This window comes from Hermetia illucens, chromosome 4, assembly GCF_905115235.1.
Source record: "Hermetia illucens chromosome 4, iHerIll2.2.curated.20191125, whole genome shotgun sequence".
NCBI classification, from domain to species: Eukaryota; Metazoa; Arthropoda; class Insecta; order Diptera; family Stratiomyidae; genus Hermetia; species Hermetia illucens.
The window spans coordinates 71,860,448-71,878,700 of NC_051852.1; the positions used below are offsets into that span (position 1 = coordinate 71,860,448).

Consider the following 18,253-nt stretch of genomic DNA (forward strand, 5'->3'; position numbering starts at 1 on the left):
TCCCTGAATATGATATCGATAAGTGAACATATGCTGCTCAAGTCTTTCTTCATCCTTCTCGGGAACGAGTCACGGGGCGTGAAAAAACTACGAGGTAGAACCATCCTTAAGCAAATCTTGTGATTCCACCTCCGGAAGAAGGTACATCTTGGTCGCCTGATGAAGCACTGTCCTTAAGTTTAGGCTGCAAGTTTGAAAAGCTTCCCTTAAATATGACATCAGGTTTATAGTCATTTTCTGATTCCTCTGCCCCTATAATAATAATAATAATCGTTGGCGCAACAATCCATATTGGATCAGGGCCTTGAAGTGTGTTAGAGCACTTCATTCAAGACCGTAACGGTACACTAGGAGGCAATGTGGTCAGCATTGCGCTCGCCCGAGATTATTACCCTGATTTGACTCAGGTACTCATTCACAGCTGAGTCGACTGGTGTCCGACGTCAAATCACGATGCAAATTCCACTGCCACCAGTGAGATTTGAACCGCGACCTTCCGTATGACAGCCTAGTGCTCTAACCACTGAGCTATCCGGACTACTGCCCCTATACCTTGTCTTTTATCCCAGAAGAACATGCATGGCCCAAATTTGCCGCTTTATAATTCAGGGCCATGAATTTCGACCGAATCGTACTTACGACTATTACGTAAAACTAACTATATTCTGCACTAGTACGACTTTCCGTGGCCCTAATAAAAATAATTTCACAGTACTTACCTTTTATTGATCATTTATTCTGGTTTTTGAAAAATTAAGGCAATATCATTCTCTCACTTCAACGACTCTTCCTAAGCAACTCGTCTATTCCATCCTTTAGATAGTTTTTAAAGACTATTACAGCTAAATTTGAACTAAATCCCCGTATACTTTACAGCGACGCAAGATTCGCGACGGGGTCGACACGTGCGTTAAGATATTCACTTCCCATGTCCACTTTGCATACATTATACATTTAAGGCGCTTTATGTGCATTCATATAAATTTAAATGGGCAAACGGAAATGACATTGAAACCCAAATCCCAAGGCTTTCCAAACAAGCCGCAGACCTGAGAAGTTTTAACTTAACATTGCTTCGAGTTTTCATGGATTGATGTTCCTATTTCGACGTTATGCAACTAAAGCAGTGTTATATCCACATCAGGAGCTTAGTTGTTGATTTCACAAAAAATATACACGCGATCTGAGAACTTTACGAGTAAATGTCCCATAGTTTTAATTTGTGAAATAGGTACATTTATTTAAATAAAAATGTTAAAATATAAAACCAATATAATATTTTAAGCAAAATATATATACTCAGGAACGAGCCCAGTTTTATTGCATTTGGTCGATTCAAAGGTATGTATACGCTCGATACCCATTTAGCTTTAATATCGTTCAAAAATAACTCCTTTCGAAATCAACTCGTGCAAAAAATACCGATTTTACTATGAAACTGATACATTCAATTACAACGTTTATAATGTCGGAATACATAATTAAATACGGGCTATATAATATTATTTATTTAATCATTATTACAATTGCGTGTTTTTCAGTTTACCTAAAAATTACTCTGGCATAGAATCACAAAATCATTTTAGCATACTTTCCTCTTCAATGTGTTGATTTTTATCTTCCTACATTATATTCATCAACATTTACAACTATTTTCAATAAAAACAATGCAATACGTGTCTGTGTTGATTTCGGCCAATATGTTCAATAATTAGCTTCAGTTTTAGACTTCCACGTTTCTATTCAAAGTTGCAGTTATCGTAGTCCTACTCAGGGTCCATATTTATCATCCAACAAGACGCATATTTTACATAGATCTAGCTGTTAAATAGAATCTTTTTTCACATCTCCATTTTTTATATTATAAAAAACTACTCTTAATTATTCGCTGTAAAAATAAGTAGGGTGTAGCGCATGAGTTTTAGCCTGTTTCATTTAGTGAATGCCATGAAAACTGCCCACAGAACTTCATTTGCGTTTGCCTTAGATGCTTCTGTTTCAAAGTCCAAATCTAACAGTTCGCGCACTCTCTTCATCGCAACTTCATAATCATCATCGTTTAACGGCGCGAACGCGTTTTCTAAAACATCACTTGCATGTGCTAAGAATATAAGGGCCAACATACGTTTGTCCATTCTTTGAGGATCATTAACCCATTTCGACAAAACCGCATCTTGGATCTATAAAAACTTCAATGTATTGAAACTTTTCTAGATACCTATGAACATATTGCCTCGTTTCGCTGCTTACCTTTTTAACTAGACGAGTTTTCGTTACATTATCACTAAGCGGATGTGTTGTCATATCGAATAACAGAAAATTTTGTTTCTCTGTTTTGAGGACTCCTTTTTCAACTAAATTTTTCGCAAGCCGTTCCCGTACATTTTTCAATTGATATCGCAGCTTAAGAGGATTCCATGTCTCTCCTTCAAAAGAACCATTAATCATTACATCGTTTACAATCAACCACAACTTACCACTCAAATACTCGATCCAACTCTGAACGGTTTCCGGTGGATCTGTTTCTTTCACGTGCTTCAAAGCTTCGTCCAGAAGGACGTCTCCAGTGGGGGTATCAGTTTTTAGTAATAATTTTCTAAAATTGCACCATTAACATTTAGAAATAATGCCAAGTCCTTTTTGTTTACCTTGAGCAAAGGCCCCGTCTTCGCATTCCAGCTTTTTCCAGTTCGACGCGTCCTCGAATTCCTAATTCTATTAGAATACATCCGCGCAGTCCACTCGATATGCAATCATTCCAAAATGACGTATATCCCTGCAATAGATCGCAACATTCGTTTTCAACCTCTTTTTGCATTTATCATACATTCATATGCTCTAGCGCTGCGTTCAAAATGCCAAGTATAAAATCAAATTCATAACCATCAGAAATTTGTTTACGTAAACGAATAGAATATTTTCCATATCAATTCGAAAAATATGTTCCAACAACTGTGCTACTGTTTGCTCTTCAAGATAATTGAAATGGATTTGTCTAAACTAACGAACACGAATTTAAGGGAGAGTTCGTGTAATTTTCATAGATAAAAATAAAAGCAAAAGTTAGAGTAGATCTGCATCATAATGGAAGCAAGTCCGCAACAGCAGGACTCTTCAGGAAGGAAAGTTTTGTGGCTTTCTTATGTAGGATCTTTATGAGTAATCTGGTCTTGTGATGCAATAACACGATATGGCGGTCACAGCGATAGTGATAAGGGTTTCTGAATTCTGCAGCTTCCACCGCCTTGTCTTCAGCATAGTAGTAAGAACAGAGACGCGGACATCGGCCTAGAAAATGATCATCACTTGATGTTCGTTGCCCTTCGCTTGTGTGTTCCATCCGCTACTTCACGCATGGATAAAGAGTTGCTACCTTCCCTAGTTCAGTTGAAAATATTCATTAGGACTAGACCGCCATTAAAAATGTTTTTTACCTCAGGCGCTACCCAGACGGCCGGACAAGTCTGGAAGGGGCGTCACAACTGCTAGCAGACCGTGGGATCGTGGACTCCCAATTGAACTGGGATTTAGGAATACACCAAAGTATTCCCCGCTCGTCGTAAAAGTTGACTGACTAAAAACGATATAAATTGGTAGGTTAGCAACCTGCAGCCCCATTTTTCATGAACGTCAAGAACCTTTACCTCCCCAAAAAATTTTCCACTCCCTCCATCATCTAATCCCAGATTTTATACTATTTTCGGGAACTATATATAAGATTTCTTATAAATGGATATTTTTGCAATTGCAAAGGTCATCATTACTTCAAAGATATAACTGTTCAAACTTTAAGCAAATTTCAAAATCGACTTTTTAGTGAAATTGGTGGTCAAAGGGTAGTATAGATCCCAGGGCGAAACGTGGATTGCTACCCACGATGGAGCATAAGACCTGGGAACCGCCTGCTGAACCAACACCAACCGCTCTACTACCAAACCCTATCCCCATCTCCACGTGGTTACCGCTGGGAGCTCTTAACGAAAAGCTGCAGACGGAGAGGGATGAGGGCGAGTCTCCCGCGCCTAAAAACGGGACAGATTCTACCAACTGGTCCTCCAGTTTGGGAGTTGGGTAGGGCTTACAACCCTACACGGAAAACAATTTGTTATGAAGCCACAACAGGAGCCTTGGACTGGACGGATAATACAACGACGAACCCGGCAACGACAAAGGAGTAACGATTTGCGCATTTTCTCATGGAACGTGCGCTCCCTGTACAGAGATGAAGTTGCTGAGCAGCTAGCCGATACCCTGTCCCAATATAGGGCTGATGTAACAGCGTTGCAGGAGATGCGTTGGACAGGGACCGGTTTCCTGGAGAAAAGTCGTTACACCATATATTGGGTTGGGGAAAAAGAAATGTATTTTGTCAATAGATGGCGACACATAAACATATCTTATGTTATACTTATCGCATCGGGTCATACTATACGGCGATTTGAAGACGACAATCTGTGCTACAAGTGTCTCTTTGACAGTATTGTGATCGTATGTTTCAGTCTCAAGTTATAGGGCGTCAAAGATGGAGTCCACCAAGCAAGAAATTCGTCATGTTTTACGTTTTTACTATCTGAGAGGTAAAAATGCAACGAAGGCGGCCTAAAAAATTTGTGAAGTTTATGGGCCCGATACTGTAACGATTCGCACAGCACAGCGTTGGTTCGATCGATTTCGTTCTGTTGTAGTGGATTTCGAAAATACACCCCGTGCTGGTAGGCCAATCGTTGTAGAAACCGATAAAATCGTCGAAATCATCCGAGTAGACCGGCATGTGAGCATTCGTTCGATTGACCAGGAACTGGGTATAGACCATAAAACCATTTGGAACCATTTGCAGAAGATTGGATTCCAAAAAAAGCTGAAGTTTGGGTGCCACACGAGTTGACGCAAAAAAATCTCTTTGACCGAATCAACGCCTGCGATGCACTGCTGAAACGAAAGGAATTCGACCCATTTTTGAAGCGGATGGTGACTGGTGATGAAAAGTGGATTACGTACGATAACCTCAAGCGGAAAAGATCGTGGTCGAAGATCGGCGAGCCGGCCCAAACCATCACCAAACCCGGATTAACGGGGGATAATGAAGTTGCCTTCTAAATGGCAATAAGTTTGGGAACAAAATGGCGCATATTTGAGGAGACTACAAAGTTGGAGAAGGATACCTTCTACGAGGCAGTAAAACGAACCCTCGAAGCCTGCCCCAGATATGATATCAAAATCATACTTGGGGATTTTAACAGCCAAGCAGGGAAGCAGTCCGTATTTAGGCGACACGTTGGCTACCATAGCTTACACCAAAATACAAATGATAACGGACTGGGGATCATTCAATTAGCAGTGTCGCACGAAATGGTTGTTGGAAGTACCTGGTTTGCGCGGAAAGCGGTCCACAAACATACGTGGGCCTCTCCAGACCGACCACTTTCAACCAAATTGACAACGTGCTCATCGATTGCCGACACCCCTCAACCTTAATGAATATCAGAACATATAGGGGGGCCAATATAATCAAGACTTTCTTTCTTGGGCGAGCGGTATGGCGTAAAACTCCAATTAATGACGGAAGCAATAACAAGACGACGAAGTGGTGTATAAGTTGTAGCGAAAAGGAAACGTCAAGAGCACAACCTTTTAAATGGGGATGCTTTCATTGCGTATGAAAGATCGAAAAAGCACCATAAGGACCCTCGTTTTACATTCGCAAGAAAGATGAGGCATTGGCCTGATGAATGGAAATTCATAATTTTCTCTGACGAAAAAAGCTTAATCTGGATGGACCAGATGCTTTTACAAGTTATTGGACAAAACCCACCTAGTACAAAACGGAACGGCCCGCAAATTAGGTTCGTCAATGCCAGAGAGAAATTTTTAATGTGATTCTGAATAATGGTGCAGCAATCAATTATTAGAAATAAAAAATTATTAAATGCAAATATTATTTCTTTTAAATTTTGAAAGGAAATACGCACTCAATTCGGCGCTTTTCTTAAGGGGGTCATCCCGTGTGTCGGGTTGGAGAAATCGATTTTTTTTTTTGCATGAATTGTATCTATATATAGTGGAGAATATGTGGGCAAAGGGATTTTCCGATATTCCGAGTCCTTCAGAAATTACAGGGTTAAACAGGTAAGGAGTTTGCAGCCGCGGCTAGAGTACTCGATGAGAAAGAGCATCGAATCTTTTTTTACAGGTTAGTTTTTTACCTGAGCCTTATAAATTCGAACACAGGTATAAATATAAAAAGATGGAAAACCAATCAATTGTCTAAACTTATTTGCTGTTTGGAATAAAAAGGATAATCCAGTCTAGAGTGAGCACTGAAAGACGTTCAAGTTATACTCAGTTATATTTTGTTTTAAGTATTGTGCTGTCTGTGTGTTCAGTGATTTTTTTAAATGGATCGTACGAAAGGAGATCGCTTTAACGTTCAACGTCATGCTCGCACTAACAAACGAATATTTCATGGGAATCGATAGTTATCAGAGAAGAAAAAGGACTTCGCATCAACATCAGCAAAGAAACTTTTAGCAAGCATGAACATGGATGTTCCAATTGCGACAAGTTTTGTATATTGTATATTGGATTTTGCTGGAGTTTTCTCCGGTATTTCTGCAAGTTTCCGCAAATAATAAAATTTATGTGGTAGTAAAAAAGGAATACGTAGGACATGTCGAGAAAAGAATGGGAATGCGGCTTAGAAATGCAAAGAAGAATCACAAAGGCATTGGTGGAAAAGGGACTGGAAAACTTACCGATAAGGACCTCACTACATTTCCTGGGCTGGCTATTCGTCGACACGCAAATTCGATAGAAGGAATGAAGCAAGAAATTTGGGAAACTTTCTTCCATAAATGTTCTACAGACGAAAATCCTCAGCATGAAAATTTTCCAGCAGGCGAGGATGGTTGGTGCAAATGGCGCAAAGCGGAAGCTAAAGGAGAACTGGATAGTTTTCATCACGAGAAGGCACCTTTCACTGAAGAAGTTCAAACAGTCATCAAACCAATCTACGAAGATTTGTCACGGGATGATCTCTTGAACAGATGTTTAGGAGCAGAGACCCAGAATAACAATGGGTCGTTAAATACATTGATCTGAACTTTCGGTTCTAAACACCTTCATTCTGGGGCCAAGCTCGTAGAAATCGCCACTTTTCTGGCTGTAATTATTTTCAATGAAGGATTCAATGGCATTCTCAAAATCCTAGTGACAATGGGATGTCAAGTTGGTCACATATGTCAGGTTTATGCCGACCGCCTAAATGAAGCGCGAATTTGGCGGTCCGAACGACGATCGACTGACCTCGCTAAAAGAGCCACAATTGACACCAGAGAGCAACAATCGGCCTTACAAGACTTTTTTGAAGAAACGGAGGGTGCTCTCTATGGAACAGATATAGCAGATTAATGGTGAGCTAAAATTTTACTGTTAGTAATCACATTTAAATTTTCAAATGCGTTTTTCTCGAAACTGCATCTTGAAAATCGGCTGCCACCATAGCTCAAAATGTATCCAACCAAATTCTTTGAAATTTTCACGGCTTCTTTAGTAGATATTTCTACGGTCCGCAAACTAGGATAATTGCAATCGGACAGGTAGTTTTTTTTTTATTCATAAAAAAAGCCGTAAAAAAACACCAAAATCCAAAAAATTAAGTTTAAAAGTCCACCAAAAATTTACCTTTTAATATTTTCTAATTATCCTAGTTTGCGGACCGTGGAATATTGTCCACATTAAAATGCCGTCTAGTTTTTTTCCCTCAGATGAACACAGCGCCCTCCAGCGTGGCAGCAGAAAAACACCTTTTTTTGGAGATGGGTGCATAAATTAACACCTATTCCAAAAATTAGCCACGAAATCAGCTGAAAAATTTATCATATATACTAAAGATATCAATAAACATATGGTGAAAAAATCACGTTTCTATCTCTATCCAGTCCTTCAAAATAATTTTTCAAAAAAAGGCAAAAAAACGGCCTTCACACGGGATGACCCCCTTAAACAAACCTTCCGCTCTCGTGACTAATGAAGACAAACTGGGCCATCGATATGGTAAACAATGAAAAACAGTTGTCAGAATATACTGTTGAAGTGCAATTACTTGTTTAGGGTTCTTGGAATTAGAACATTTGAAAATAAGATTTTATAGTGCTTCTATAGGAATTGCTCGCACAGTAAGAGACGATGTCTATGTCAAATCATTGCTAAAGATCATTTCAGTAGTTTGTCACTCTGACCTTGAACCTTGTGATCTGTAAGAAAAACAAAAGCAACAGCAGAACTTGGGTTACTTGTACCAAGACTCCACTTAATGCAGAAAGAGTTTACGCTGCATTGAATGAGGGTAAACAAGGGTAAATGCCAGTTTTCACACAAAATGGTGCTGACATTGGTTTACTTAAGATGTAAGCCCACTCTAAAGGAATAAAAACCGAAGTATTTTCGGCCATTTTTTTTGTGGTGGAAGGAAAGGCTGTAGACGAATACATGTAGAATTGATCGTGCATATACTTAAGAATGTACCAGTAGATTTTGGTAAAGAAATATCTACCATCACAAACGGGACATTCGACGTTTGGGATGGTAGAAATTTTAATGGTGGATAGTACCACTTGTTGCTCGCTCGACGATTACCTACTTTGTTGTGGTGGGGGAGCTCAGTGAAGATTCTCTAGGAAACAAGAGATGACACCTGAAGCCAAGCTGTAATCAAAACCCCAAGCCAAGGTGCGACTACCGTGCCGTGGGCTGAATGGTCACAGGGGTTAAGATATGGCCGTGAATTCTGTATACCAGGCAACCTCCAGTTTCAACTAGCCTTCCTGCTGGGATTTTGGAGCAACTTGGTGTCCAGAACAACCATAACACCTCCACTTGGACGCTGTTAGGCAGCAAAACAGGAGCAAGAGCCGATAGGCCGGGAACTTTCCTTACTATCGGCGTTCCCGAAACCCACATTAAGAAGGTTCGCGAACAAACGGGCTGCCAGATCTACTACGTCTACGCGTCCAAACTTCCAGTGATCGACCCCGCTCCTGCATGTGGGTCTCAAAAGACTTCCAAGCAAATTTTGGCTAATGATTATGTGATGGCGACATCACAATGGTCAAACTAACCATAAAAAGTCAACAGGGAGATAAAGAGATTCTATGGTGCTCTGCATATTTCCCCTATGACGCAGAAGAAGTTCCCAATGGAACTTTCATCAGAGCTATCCAATAAGCTAAAAGTAAAGGCATGGGGGTAATAGCAGGATGTGATTTCAACGCCCACCACATATCGTTGGGAGGTCTTAACATCAATACAAAAGGATAGAGACTATTAGAGTATCTAGTAGGAACGGATCCGTAGATCCTCAATTTGAGTAATGAACCCACTTTCTTCTACGTGTTCAGACCAGAGGTCATCGACATCATGAAAGCATCCCCTGATATTGCGACTCCGGTTGAAAGGTACACAGAAAACGATGAAGAAACGACGAACCACTTGCTTGAAGGGCATTTGCCAGGTAGCATCCAAAATTTCATACCGGGGCCGACAGGTGCAAACAGCCCTTAACCGAGACACTGGAATCTGGCATGCAAAATAGTATCACTGGAGCGAGTAAAATGGACATTTAACTCGTTCCATAGATACAAGTCTGTAGGTCCGAATGGCATCATTCCTGCGCTGGCAATAGAGGGAATGGATGCCCTGAGTCCTTGCCTAGCACACGCTTATATTCTAATTAACAATTATTCTCAAACCAGGGAAAGCCACTTACGCGGACGCAAAAAGCTTCCGACAGATAGGCAATACGCCTAGGCAAATCTACGAAGACAGCACTCCATGAGCTAACGGCAAAAATTGAATAGACGATGTCTAAAAGAGAATACGCCTTAGGCGCATTCATGGATATCGAAGGTGCCTTCAATTATGCCTCACTCCAGGCAATTTGTGATGCGGCGAGACAGCGTGGAATCTAACCGATGCGTTGGTCAAAGGGAAGGGAAGGGTATAGGTCCCAGTGCGAAACGTGGATTGGTACACACGATGGAGCATAAAACCTGGGGAACGCCGGCTGAACCAACACCAACAGCTCTACTACTGAACCCTATCTCCAAATCCACGCTGGGAGCTCTTTCTTAACGAAAAGCTGCAGACGGAGAAGGATCAAGGCGACTCTATCGAGCCTAAAAACCGGACAAATTGTACCAACTGGTACCCTGTCCCAACATGGGGCTGGTGTAACAGTGTTGCAGGAAATGCGTTGGACAGGGACCGGTTTTCTGGAGAAGAGCCACTGCACCATATATTATAGCGGCCATCCAGTAAACCTTGCTTGGAGTAGGTTTCTTAGTCAGCCAAAAAATGAAAACTGGTGTTACCGGCTTCGAAAATATAAGCGAAAGGTTATGTACTCTGCGCTTGCAAGGCAATTAGAAATATAAGCCTCATAAACGTGGTACAGACTGCAGAGCCGGAGAAGGATACCTTCTATTAGGCAGTTGATATTGGAGCGATGGGTTGAGTATTTTGATGAATTGCTCAACAACCAAAATATCGGCGAGTTGGAGGTCCCGCCAACTGAAGACGACGGCCAAATGCTGCCACCACCAAACATAGAAAAAACAATCCGTGCAATCCACCGTCTGAAAAACCATAAGCCGTCAGAAACCGATGGAATTACAGCCGAATTAGTTAAATATGGGGGCGACCAATTACACCAAGCGGTTCATCAACTGATGCTCAAAGTAGGAGCATCAATGCCTGACGATTGTCAACGGGGCATTATCTGTCCCCTAGGTAAAAAGAGGGATATCCCGCAATGCAGCAATTATAGAGATATCATGTTGCTAAGTTCCACCTATAACATATTCTCCGCTATCTAGCTACGCCAGATAGCCCCATACGGCCAGAACATCATTAGCCCACACCAACGAGATTACTCTCCAGGCAAATCAGCAACAGATCAGATTTTCTCTGTGTGGCAAGCGACGGAAAACTGTTGAAATATGGACACCAGTTGCACCATCTTTTCATCAACTTTAAAGCCGCCTATGATAGCATAGTCAAGGTAAAATTATACACGGCCATGAGAGAATTCGGTATCCCAACGAAATTGATAAGACTGACTAGGCTGACCCTGGTCAATGTGTGAGGCCAGATAAAAGCAACAGGATCATTCTCAAGACCATTCAACATCAACAACGGTCTACGACAATGGGATGCGCTATCATGCTTACAAAAACTGTTTCGCTCGAAATGTTTCACCATAGGGTCAAAGCTCTTACTGTCAAGATTATGATCTTGCTAGTCCTTATGTATTCCTCGAGAAGCTGGGTTCTTAGCAAAAAAATTGTGAAATCTTGGCCGCGTTCGAGAGAAGAATCATCCGAAGAATTGTTGGCCCCCTACATGAGGATAGACGATTCCGTAGCCTACACAATGACGAAATCTATGAGCGATATCATGACCGTCCGGTTTTGGATAAAATCCGGCTCAACTGCTTGTGGTGGGCAGGTCACTTAATCCGTATGGTATCTATGGTAGAAAAAAGGACAAGGAAGACGCTGCCTGAGATGGAGCGATGGCGTAGGTCAGGACGCCAGACAGCTTTTATGGATATCGTATTGGTGAACCTCGGCGCAAAAACGGGATGTCTAGAGTTCCTTATTAAGGCAGGCCTAGATCGGATACCGGTTGTTGCGCCGTTGATGATGATGATCTCTGAAAAAGAATAATTTCGACCCAAGCTAATATGGAAGCACCATATCTAGGAATAATAATATCAGAAATCCTGCAGATCGCTCTTCTGCTATAGGACTGCGGTAGGTAAGACCTGGGGACTTTCACCGCAACAGATTCATTGGAAGTATACATCCATAATAAAACCCATTTTGAGGTGTGCATGCATCCTAGTGGCCGAGACTGAACTTTGCTAACAGGAGGGAGTTGCTAACACAGATTCAGAGGCTCGGTTGCCTAAGTATTAGTGGAGGAATGAGTACTACGTCTAAATCTACCTCCAATTCATTTGAAGCTGAAACGGAAAGCAGCCAACGACGCATATAGATTCGATACCATTGGAGCGTGGAATGACGGCTAATCATTTGGTCATGCCTCCATCTGAAAATTCCTGGATAAATATCCGGTAGCCCTGATGTCAACCGATCATATTGTTTCCAGATTCGTCTTTGAAAAGACATACACGCCGTAATCACCTAAAGAGAAGAATGGTCCATAAATGGCCGCCATGCGTTTTTTCAGATTACGGAGTTAATCATCTTCACCGACGAGTCAGTCACGCATATGGTTCGACCTTTCGGAAAAATTACGACCATATCCTAGGCGGAGATATATGCTACTTCATTGGCAGCAGAAGAATGTCTGCGACAACATTGGAAGGGTCGTACCTTTCGAATCTGTTCTGACAGTCGGGCAGCATTATCAGCACTAAACAGCAACGACATATCAAGCCAGTTGGTATGGAGTTGTCAACAGATGCCGCTGAAACTTGGCCAACGGAACGAAACATTCCTGATGTGGGTGCCAGGATACTCATACATCGCTGGTAATATGAAGGCTAACCGACTGGCTGGTCAATGATCTGGATTCACAATGAGAAGGCCAGAACCAGCCTTTGGCATCCGGCGATCCACTGTCAAGTCTACTCTGAAGGGTGAAATTGCAAGGAATCACGACCCGAATGGAAATGTTTCATCTCTGGCCGGCAGGCGAAAATACTTGTGAAAGAACCGGGGGCCGCTAGAGCGGCATTTTTGTTGTCCCTCAAGAAGTGGAAGATGAAAACCCCAGTAGAACGGGGCAGTACTCCTTAAACTACCATATGGAATAAATCGGGGTGGTGGTTTCGCTATATGCAACCGATGTGAGGAGGAGAAATAGACGGCCCTGCACTTAATATGCAGCTGCCCGTTCTCCTCAGATCTCAAACGAAGACACCTTGGTAAGGAGCCTATGGAGAATATTTTTAGATTCGCTAGTACAATGGGACTAACAAGGGTCTGAGTGCTCGTAGCTGCAGCTTCCCCCAGTAAACTAAACTAATCACTTGTTTGAAGACGATTGGTCCATATTACGCATTAAATGGGAGAAAACGCGGTCTCGACATAGAACAAATTCACCTAAAAATATGGTGGTTCTAGTGTTTTGGCGCATTAATTTTTAATTGTTCTCATTTTAAACTACCATTTTTAAATGAATTTATTCCACATCAACACGACGTTTTCTCCCATTTAATACCTAATATTCGTAAATTGTCTATAATTAAGCTCATCATTTTTACAAGTCATTTGAAAGCTAACATAATGAGGCAACTTTTATCAACTTTGCAGGATTGTAAGTTTAAAGTACCATTACAATAATGTATATTGAAATTTATATCGAATTTTTTTTTAAATTTGAACAGTTATATTTTTGTAATTGAAAATATAATATCCGTTTATAATATTAATTAATTAAATGATTGAGGGAGTGGAAAATTTTGATTTTTTGGGAAGATCAAGCTTTTTGACGAAATTCACGAAAAACGCCATAACTCTATAATGGTAAAAGGTAGAAGGCCCATTCAATGCACCAATTTTCTTCGAACAAGTGGTACTATTCACCATTAAAATTTCTACCATCATAAACGGGACACCCTGTGTAAAAATGGCGGCACTGCAGGAATTCTCCCAAAGCTTGTCCGTACGCAGTATAACTAGTCCCAATTTAAAGTTAGAAAAAAAAAACAAAATTTGTTGAAATCTACATCAGTGTAGCTAGAGAACGATGTACCAAATATTAGATATATTGACTTTGAGGGAATTGGCGATGTGTTTATTTAAACTTGCTCAATTTCCACCATAACAAAAAAACTTCCACCGTTTATTAAAAATAGTTGCAATGAACATAAATTAAATTAAAAATTTAATTTTCAAGTAAAAACATTGCAAATTGTTCGACCTAGACTGCGTGCCATTTTAAAGAGGTCATAGTCATCGAAAAATCGCTCGGGGCGTTATAGGAGGAACTTGAAATTCTATCGAAAAATTACTTTTTCGAAATTGCACTTATTGTTTCATATTCTTCAGAGTTCAAAATATTTTGTGAATTGTATAGTGTTGTTCCACCTTAAATATGAAATATGAACTCAGAAAATCAAATTAAACTAAAATTAGATTAGGAATGTAGGGAAGTTCTTCGTGGGAACCAGATCAACAGAAGGCATTTTGAAAAGTGCCCACCTGTTATCTCCGCAAAAGGACATCGATCATACTAATCTAGAAATCCCATGAGAGAAATGCACGTTTTTTCATACATATATAGTTAAAATTTCAAATAATTATTGACATATCCAACTCCATTGTTGATGACTTCACTTTGCATAGTGATAGCATCATAAATACAAAATTTTGACCTTCTATAAGTTCGTTCATAATAGTTGCATTTCATTCAAACTTTCTAAAATTGTGTATTATATTATTACTTATAATGGTACCAGTTTTGTACTTCTGAGATGAATTTAAGGAGCTTTTCGAATGAATTGGTGTTATGCTATTAATAACTTTATTCGAGCGGCTGTCGAAATGGAATAATTTTGAGGCCTATATTTTGTATAGATGTATACATTCTGAGAACGAGGCCTGTTAGATTTTGCGGCATATATTTTAAGTCCTCACTCCCCGATATTTGTCTCAATATCAGAAATAAGGCTAGCTTCGAAAAGTACTAACCAAACCATTTGATATATCACATGACCATATTCTGTAAAAAAAAGATGTCACACCCCCGTTCACTTGTGGGCTCCCTATACCCTTAAACTGAACAGAAAAGTACGCCACTTACTATATATAAAGGGATTCACAGACCACAACTTCTCACCAAATTCTGTGACTATTGCCTTAGCCGTTCCCGAAAAAATCGGGTGTGGCAGACAGGCAGGCATTGAAGCGATTCTAATAAATTTAAAACCTTACAAATTATAAACCCAGGAAGGCAAAATTAAATCTTATTAAAATTAAGCAAGCGAAGCTTCCAAACTATCTACCTAAACTAGAGGAGGAAAGTGACAGTCTCACTACGATTCGGGTTAATAGCTCGTTTTGATTTTAAATCTCACTCTGGTGAATATGTTGTCCAGTCGGAAGGACTCGCACCCAACGTGAGTTCGTTAACGCGTCAAATCATTACATATTAGTTCCAAATTTAAATGTTAATCAGGGGGATTTCTGTTAGTTCTGTTCTGGGCCAGTAAATCATCCAAAGCGGCTTGAGAATTCATTGGAAAGATCGGGTATAACGAGAGCCCACGGCGTGGAAACATGCTGGGCTTCGAAAGAATATTTAAGAGTAATCTTGCGGTGTTTCTACAGATTTAATTATCCGAAATAAATAAAATTTGTTTTTGCTTTCCCCTTGTGTTATTTATTATACCCGCAAAAAAACGGTATTTCGGGAACCACTTGATCCCTTCATCAAGTGAGACTTATAATACTTATAAAAGGAACACCTCCGACTACAGCATGTAGGTTTTAAGAGACTAAAGTGCCTATGTGCAATGGTTGGTAGTTAACAGGCTACAGAAAAACAATTGTTTCTGCCCGCCACACTTTCTTACTACCTTACTGCATGGTAATTTCCACCAATTTCGCCATAGTAATAGCATTGCGGTGATTGCCAGATAGTACAACTCTCCATAGAGAACAGAGAAATAAATTTCACATACATGTAAAATGCCGTAATTGCCGTGAACTTTATTCCTATTAAGAATCGAGTATAGCCAAATTTATCGCATCAAAACTGAACAGCAAATTAAGATCGTAAAACATCGTACGACAAGTTATCGAATCGTTACTTCCTGGGTACGTTCGCGCCACACACCCTTATCTCCCCTCGATAAAGAACTCCATCTCTGGTCGTACGTTCTGTTATCACACGCCTTTATCTTGGCATTGGAGACTCGCAGAACACTTATTTTTACATCCGACACCAGCTTCGCCAGATAACATAACATAACACATCAACCCCGCAGAAAATCACTTTTCAAGGCTTTACCACGGGTTTCCAGATCAGCCTACTACTGATCTACTGAAAACTCCATGTTTGCTCACCTCCTTGTCTTTAAGTCCAAGCAGAAGCACCTCTTCCATTAATGTCAGGCGAGTTTCCTTCGAGTCGCAGTCGTCAATGTTATCTTCCGTTGCTCCGTTGTTTTCCTCGTTCTCCGCATTCTGATTAACGCTGTTGGAATTCAATCCGTCGTTTGATTCCCGATTTTTTACTCTTCGCACGAGCCCATCGGTTCGATTCATTTTATGTTTGCCGTTTTTCTCGACTTGAAACTTCCTTCCCACTAATTATTTATGGAAATTACAGGCGATAGACCGCAGATCGACCCGCACAAGAAATAGCTGGAATTTGGAAAGTATTTTGCTATCAATTACCAAAAACGAGAAACTAGATTTCCCAAAGACCTATATGCAATGTTGACGTTCACCAAAGATATTTGACACGACTCCAACACCAAAACATGGCGGATAAATTGCGCAAAGTTGTCATAGTGTTGTCATTGTCGTGCACAACTCCATATGGGATTCAGCAAGTCAACAAAAGACTGCCGGAACTGGTAAGCAGTTCGTCAATTATTGTGAATACCTTGACAATTACCGTATATTATGGAAGGTTGACTAGTCGACCGGGTATGGAATGTGTGTTGCGGGGCAACCGCAAGGAAACCACTGGCGGTGCGGTTGTTTATATTTGCAATCTATCCAAACCCGACGCCTATGGGTATATTGGGGTCACTTCTAATCAGAAAACTCAATTTCTTTTCGTCGAAACCAAGACAGCGGTAAATATGCTACAACAAATAAAATTGGGCAGATTTAATATCACATCGATATAATTGATGGTTTCATACGCAGACAAAATGATATATGTTATTTCCACTATAAATAAGCAAGTACAATGCAAAATATCCCCACCCGATTCGAAACAGATTTGGGCAAAATCAAGAAGATTACATTACATTACATACAAATGTGCACAGACTAGACAAGGTAATATCAATACGAACCGTCAAAATGTTATGACGTCATTTGGACCGATATAATGTGCAGTGAAATTTATCTCTTGAACTATTATGACTAAAGAAAAGTTATGAATTGGTGGACCTCGGCGCAAAACCGGGATGTCTGGAGTTCCTTATTAAGGCAAGCCTAGACCGGATACCGGTTGTTGCCCCGTTGATGATGATGATGAATTAAGATTTGTAGGTAACATTATCTATCTATGAATAAAGCCATAAGCTATGAAAATCGGTAGAAAAGTCTAAGAGATTTTCCATTTTGAAATTCCAATTTGTTAGGTTTATCAAAAATTTGTTAATACTACGAACAAAAATAAAGTCATAACTAAAATTTATTTTTAACGAATCGAATGTTGCTTTCAATTGCGAACAACAGAACACTTCACTTTCATAAATTCAAAGGAAAAATAGCAAAATTCATAGATAATAAAATCAATCAATTACGTTTATGTTCAATTAAGAGTATAAACGTAACATAAACACATCAAATTAATAAATAGTTTTAATAATTTTTCTTTATTTAGTGGCTGGTTGTGGAAGTAAATAATTTAGGTGCCAGTCATTAGTCCTATCATACTTAAAAGCACTTCTGCTCTTCATCTCGTCAAAAGATAAAGCACAGTCGTCCCTTAATGTCATACTTTGATTTTGATAGTAGTTGCAGCACAAAATCTACGATTTGAGAATTTAGTTTTATCGTTGTAGCCCATTTCTTTAGTGTGGCACTGCTGGCAGCGCTACTTTTCTTTTGTATAGAAGCCTGTATGCTCGTGGTCCAGTGGAGTATAGAGAAATGGCAGAATAAATATCCTCACTATTCCAACGCGTTTTTAAGATTTTGTTTGCAAAACAATTTGTCTGACGAGTAATACATGCAAAAGGGCGGTGTAATTTTTTTTTTACCGAATATAGTCATGTGGGGTATCAAATGAAAGGTCTCGATTAGTACTTTTCGAAGCCAGTATTAGTTTTGAGATTTATACGAAATGCGGGGAGTGGGACGGGTCGAAAGTGATAATTTCTTTAACGGACCCATTCTCAGAAACTACCCAACCGAAAAATCTGAAAAAATGAAGCTGCCTCTATATGGTGCTCAGGCCTCAAAATACTCTCCATATCGATATCCGTTCAAATTAAGTTAATAATAGTATATTACCATATTTTTGGGGAAATTGAGTAAAA

General features: G+C 40.0%; 1 protein-coding gene across 1 annotated transcript; it reads right to left on the reverse strand.

Moving 5' to 3' along the window:
* Nucleotides 1-1,486: 1,486 nt before the first annotated feature.
* LOC119655281 (Golgi phosphoprotein 3 homolog sauron) lies at nucleotides 1,487-16,608 on the reverse strand. Its single transcript, XM_038061096.1, has 6 exons — nucleotides 16,458-16,608; nucleotides 16,095-16,394; nucleotides 2,649-2,776; nucleotides 2,478-2,596; nucleotides 2,251-2,426; nucleotides 1,487-2,180 (listed from the first exon to the last, which is right to left on the reverse strand). The coding sequence occupies exons 2-6, from the start codon at nucleotides 16,293-16,295 to the stop codon at nucleotides 1,932-1,934; spliced, it is 873 nt and encodes a 290-aa protein (XP_037917024.1). The 5' UTR covers nucleotides 16,296-16,394; nucleotides 16,458-16,608; the 3' UTR covers nucleotides 1,487-1,931.
* Between the last annotated feature and the right edge of the window lie 1,645 nt (nucleotides 16,609-18,253).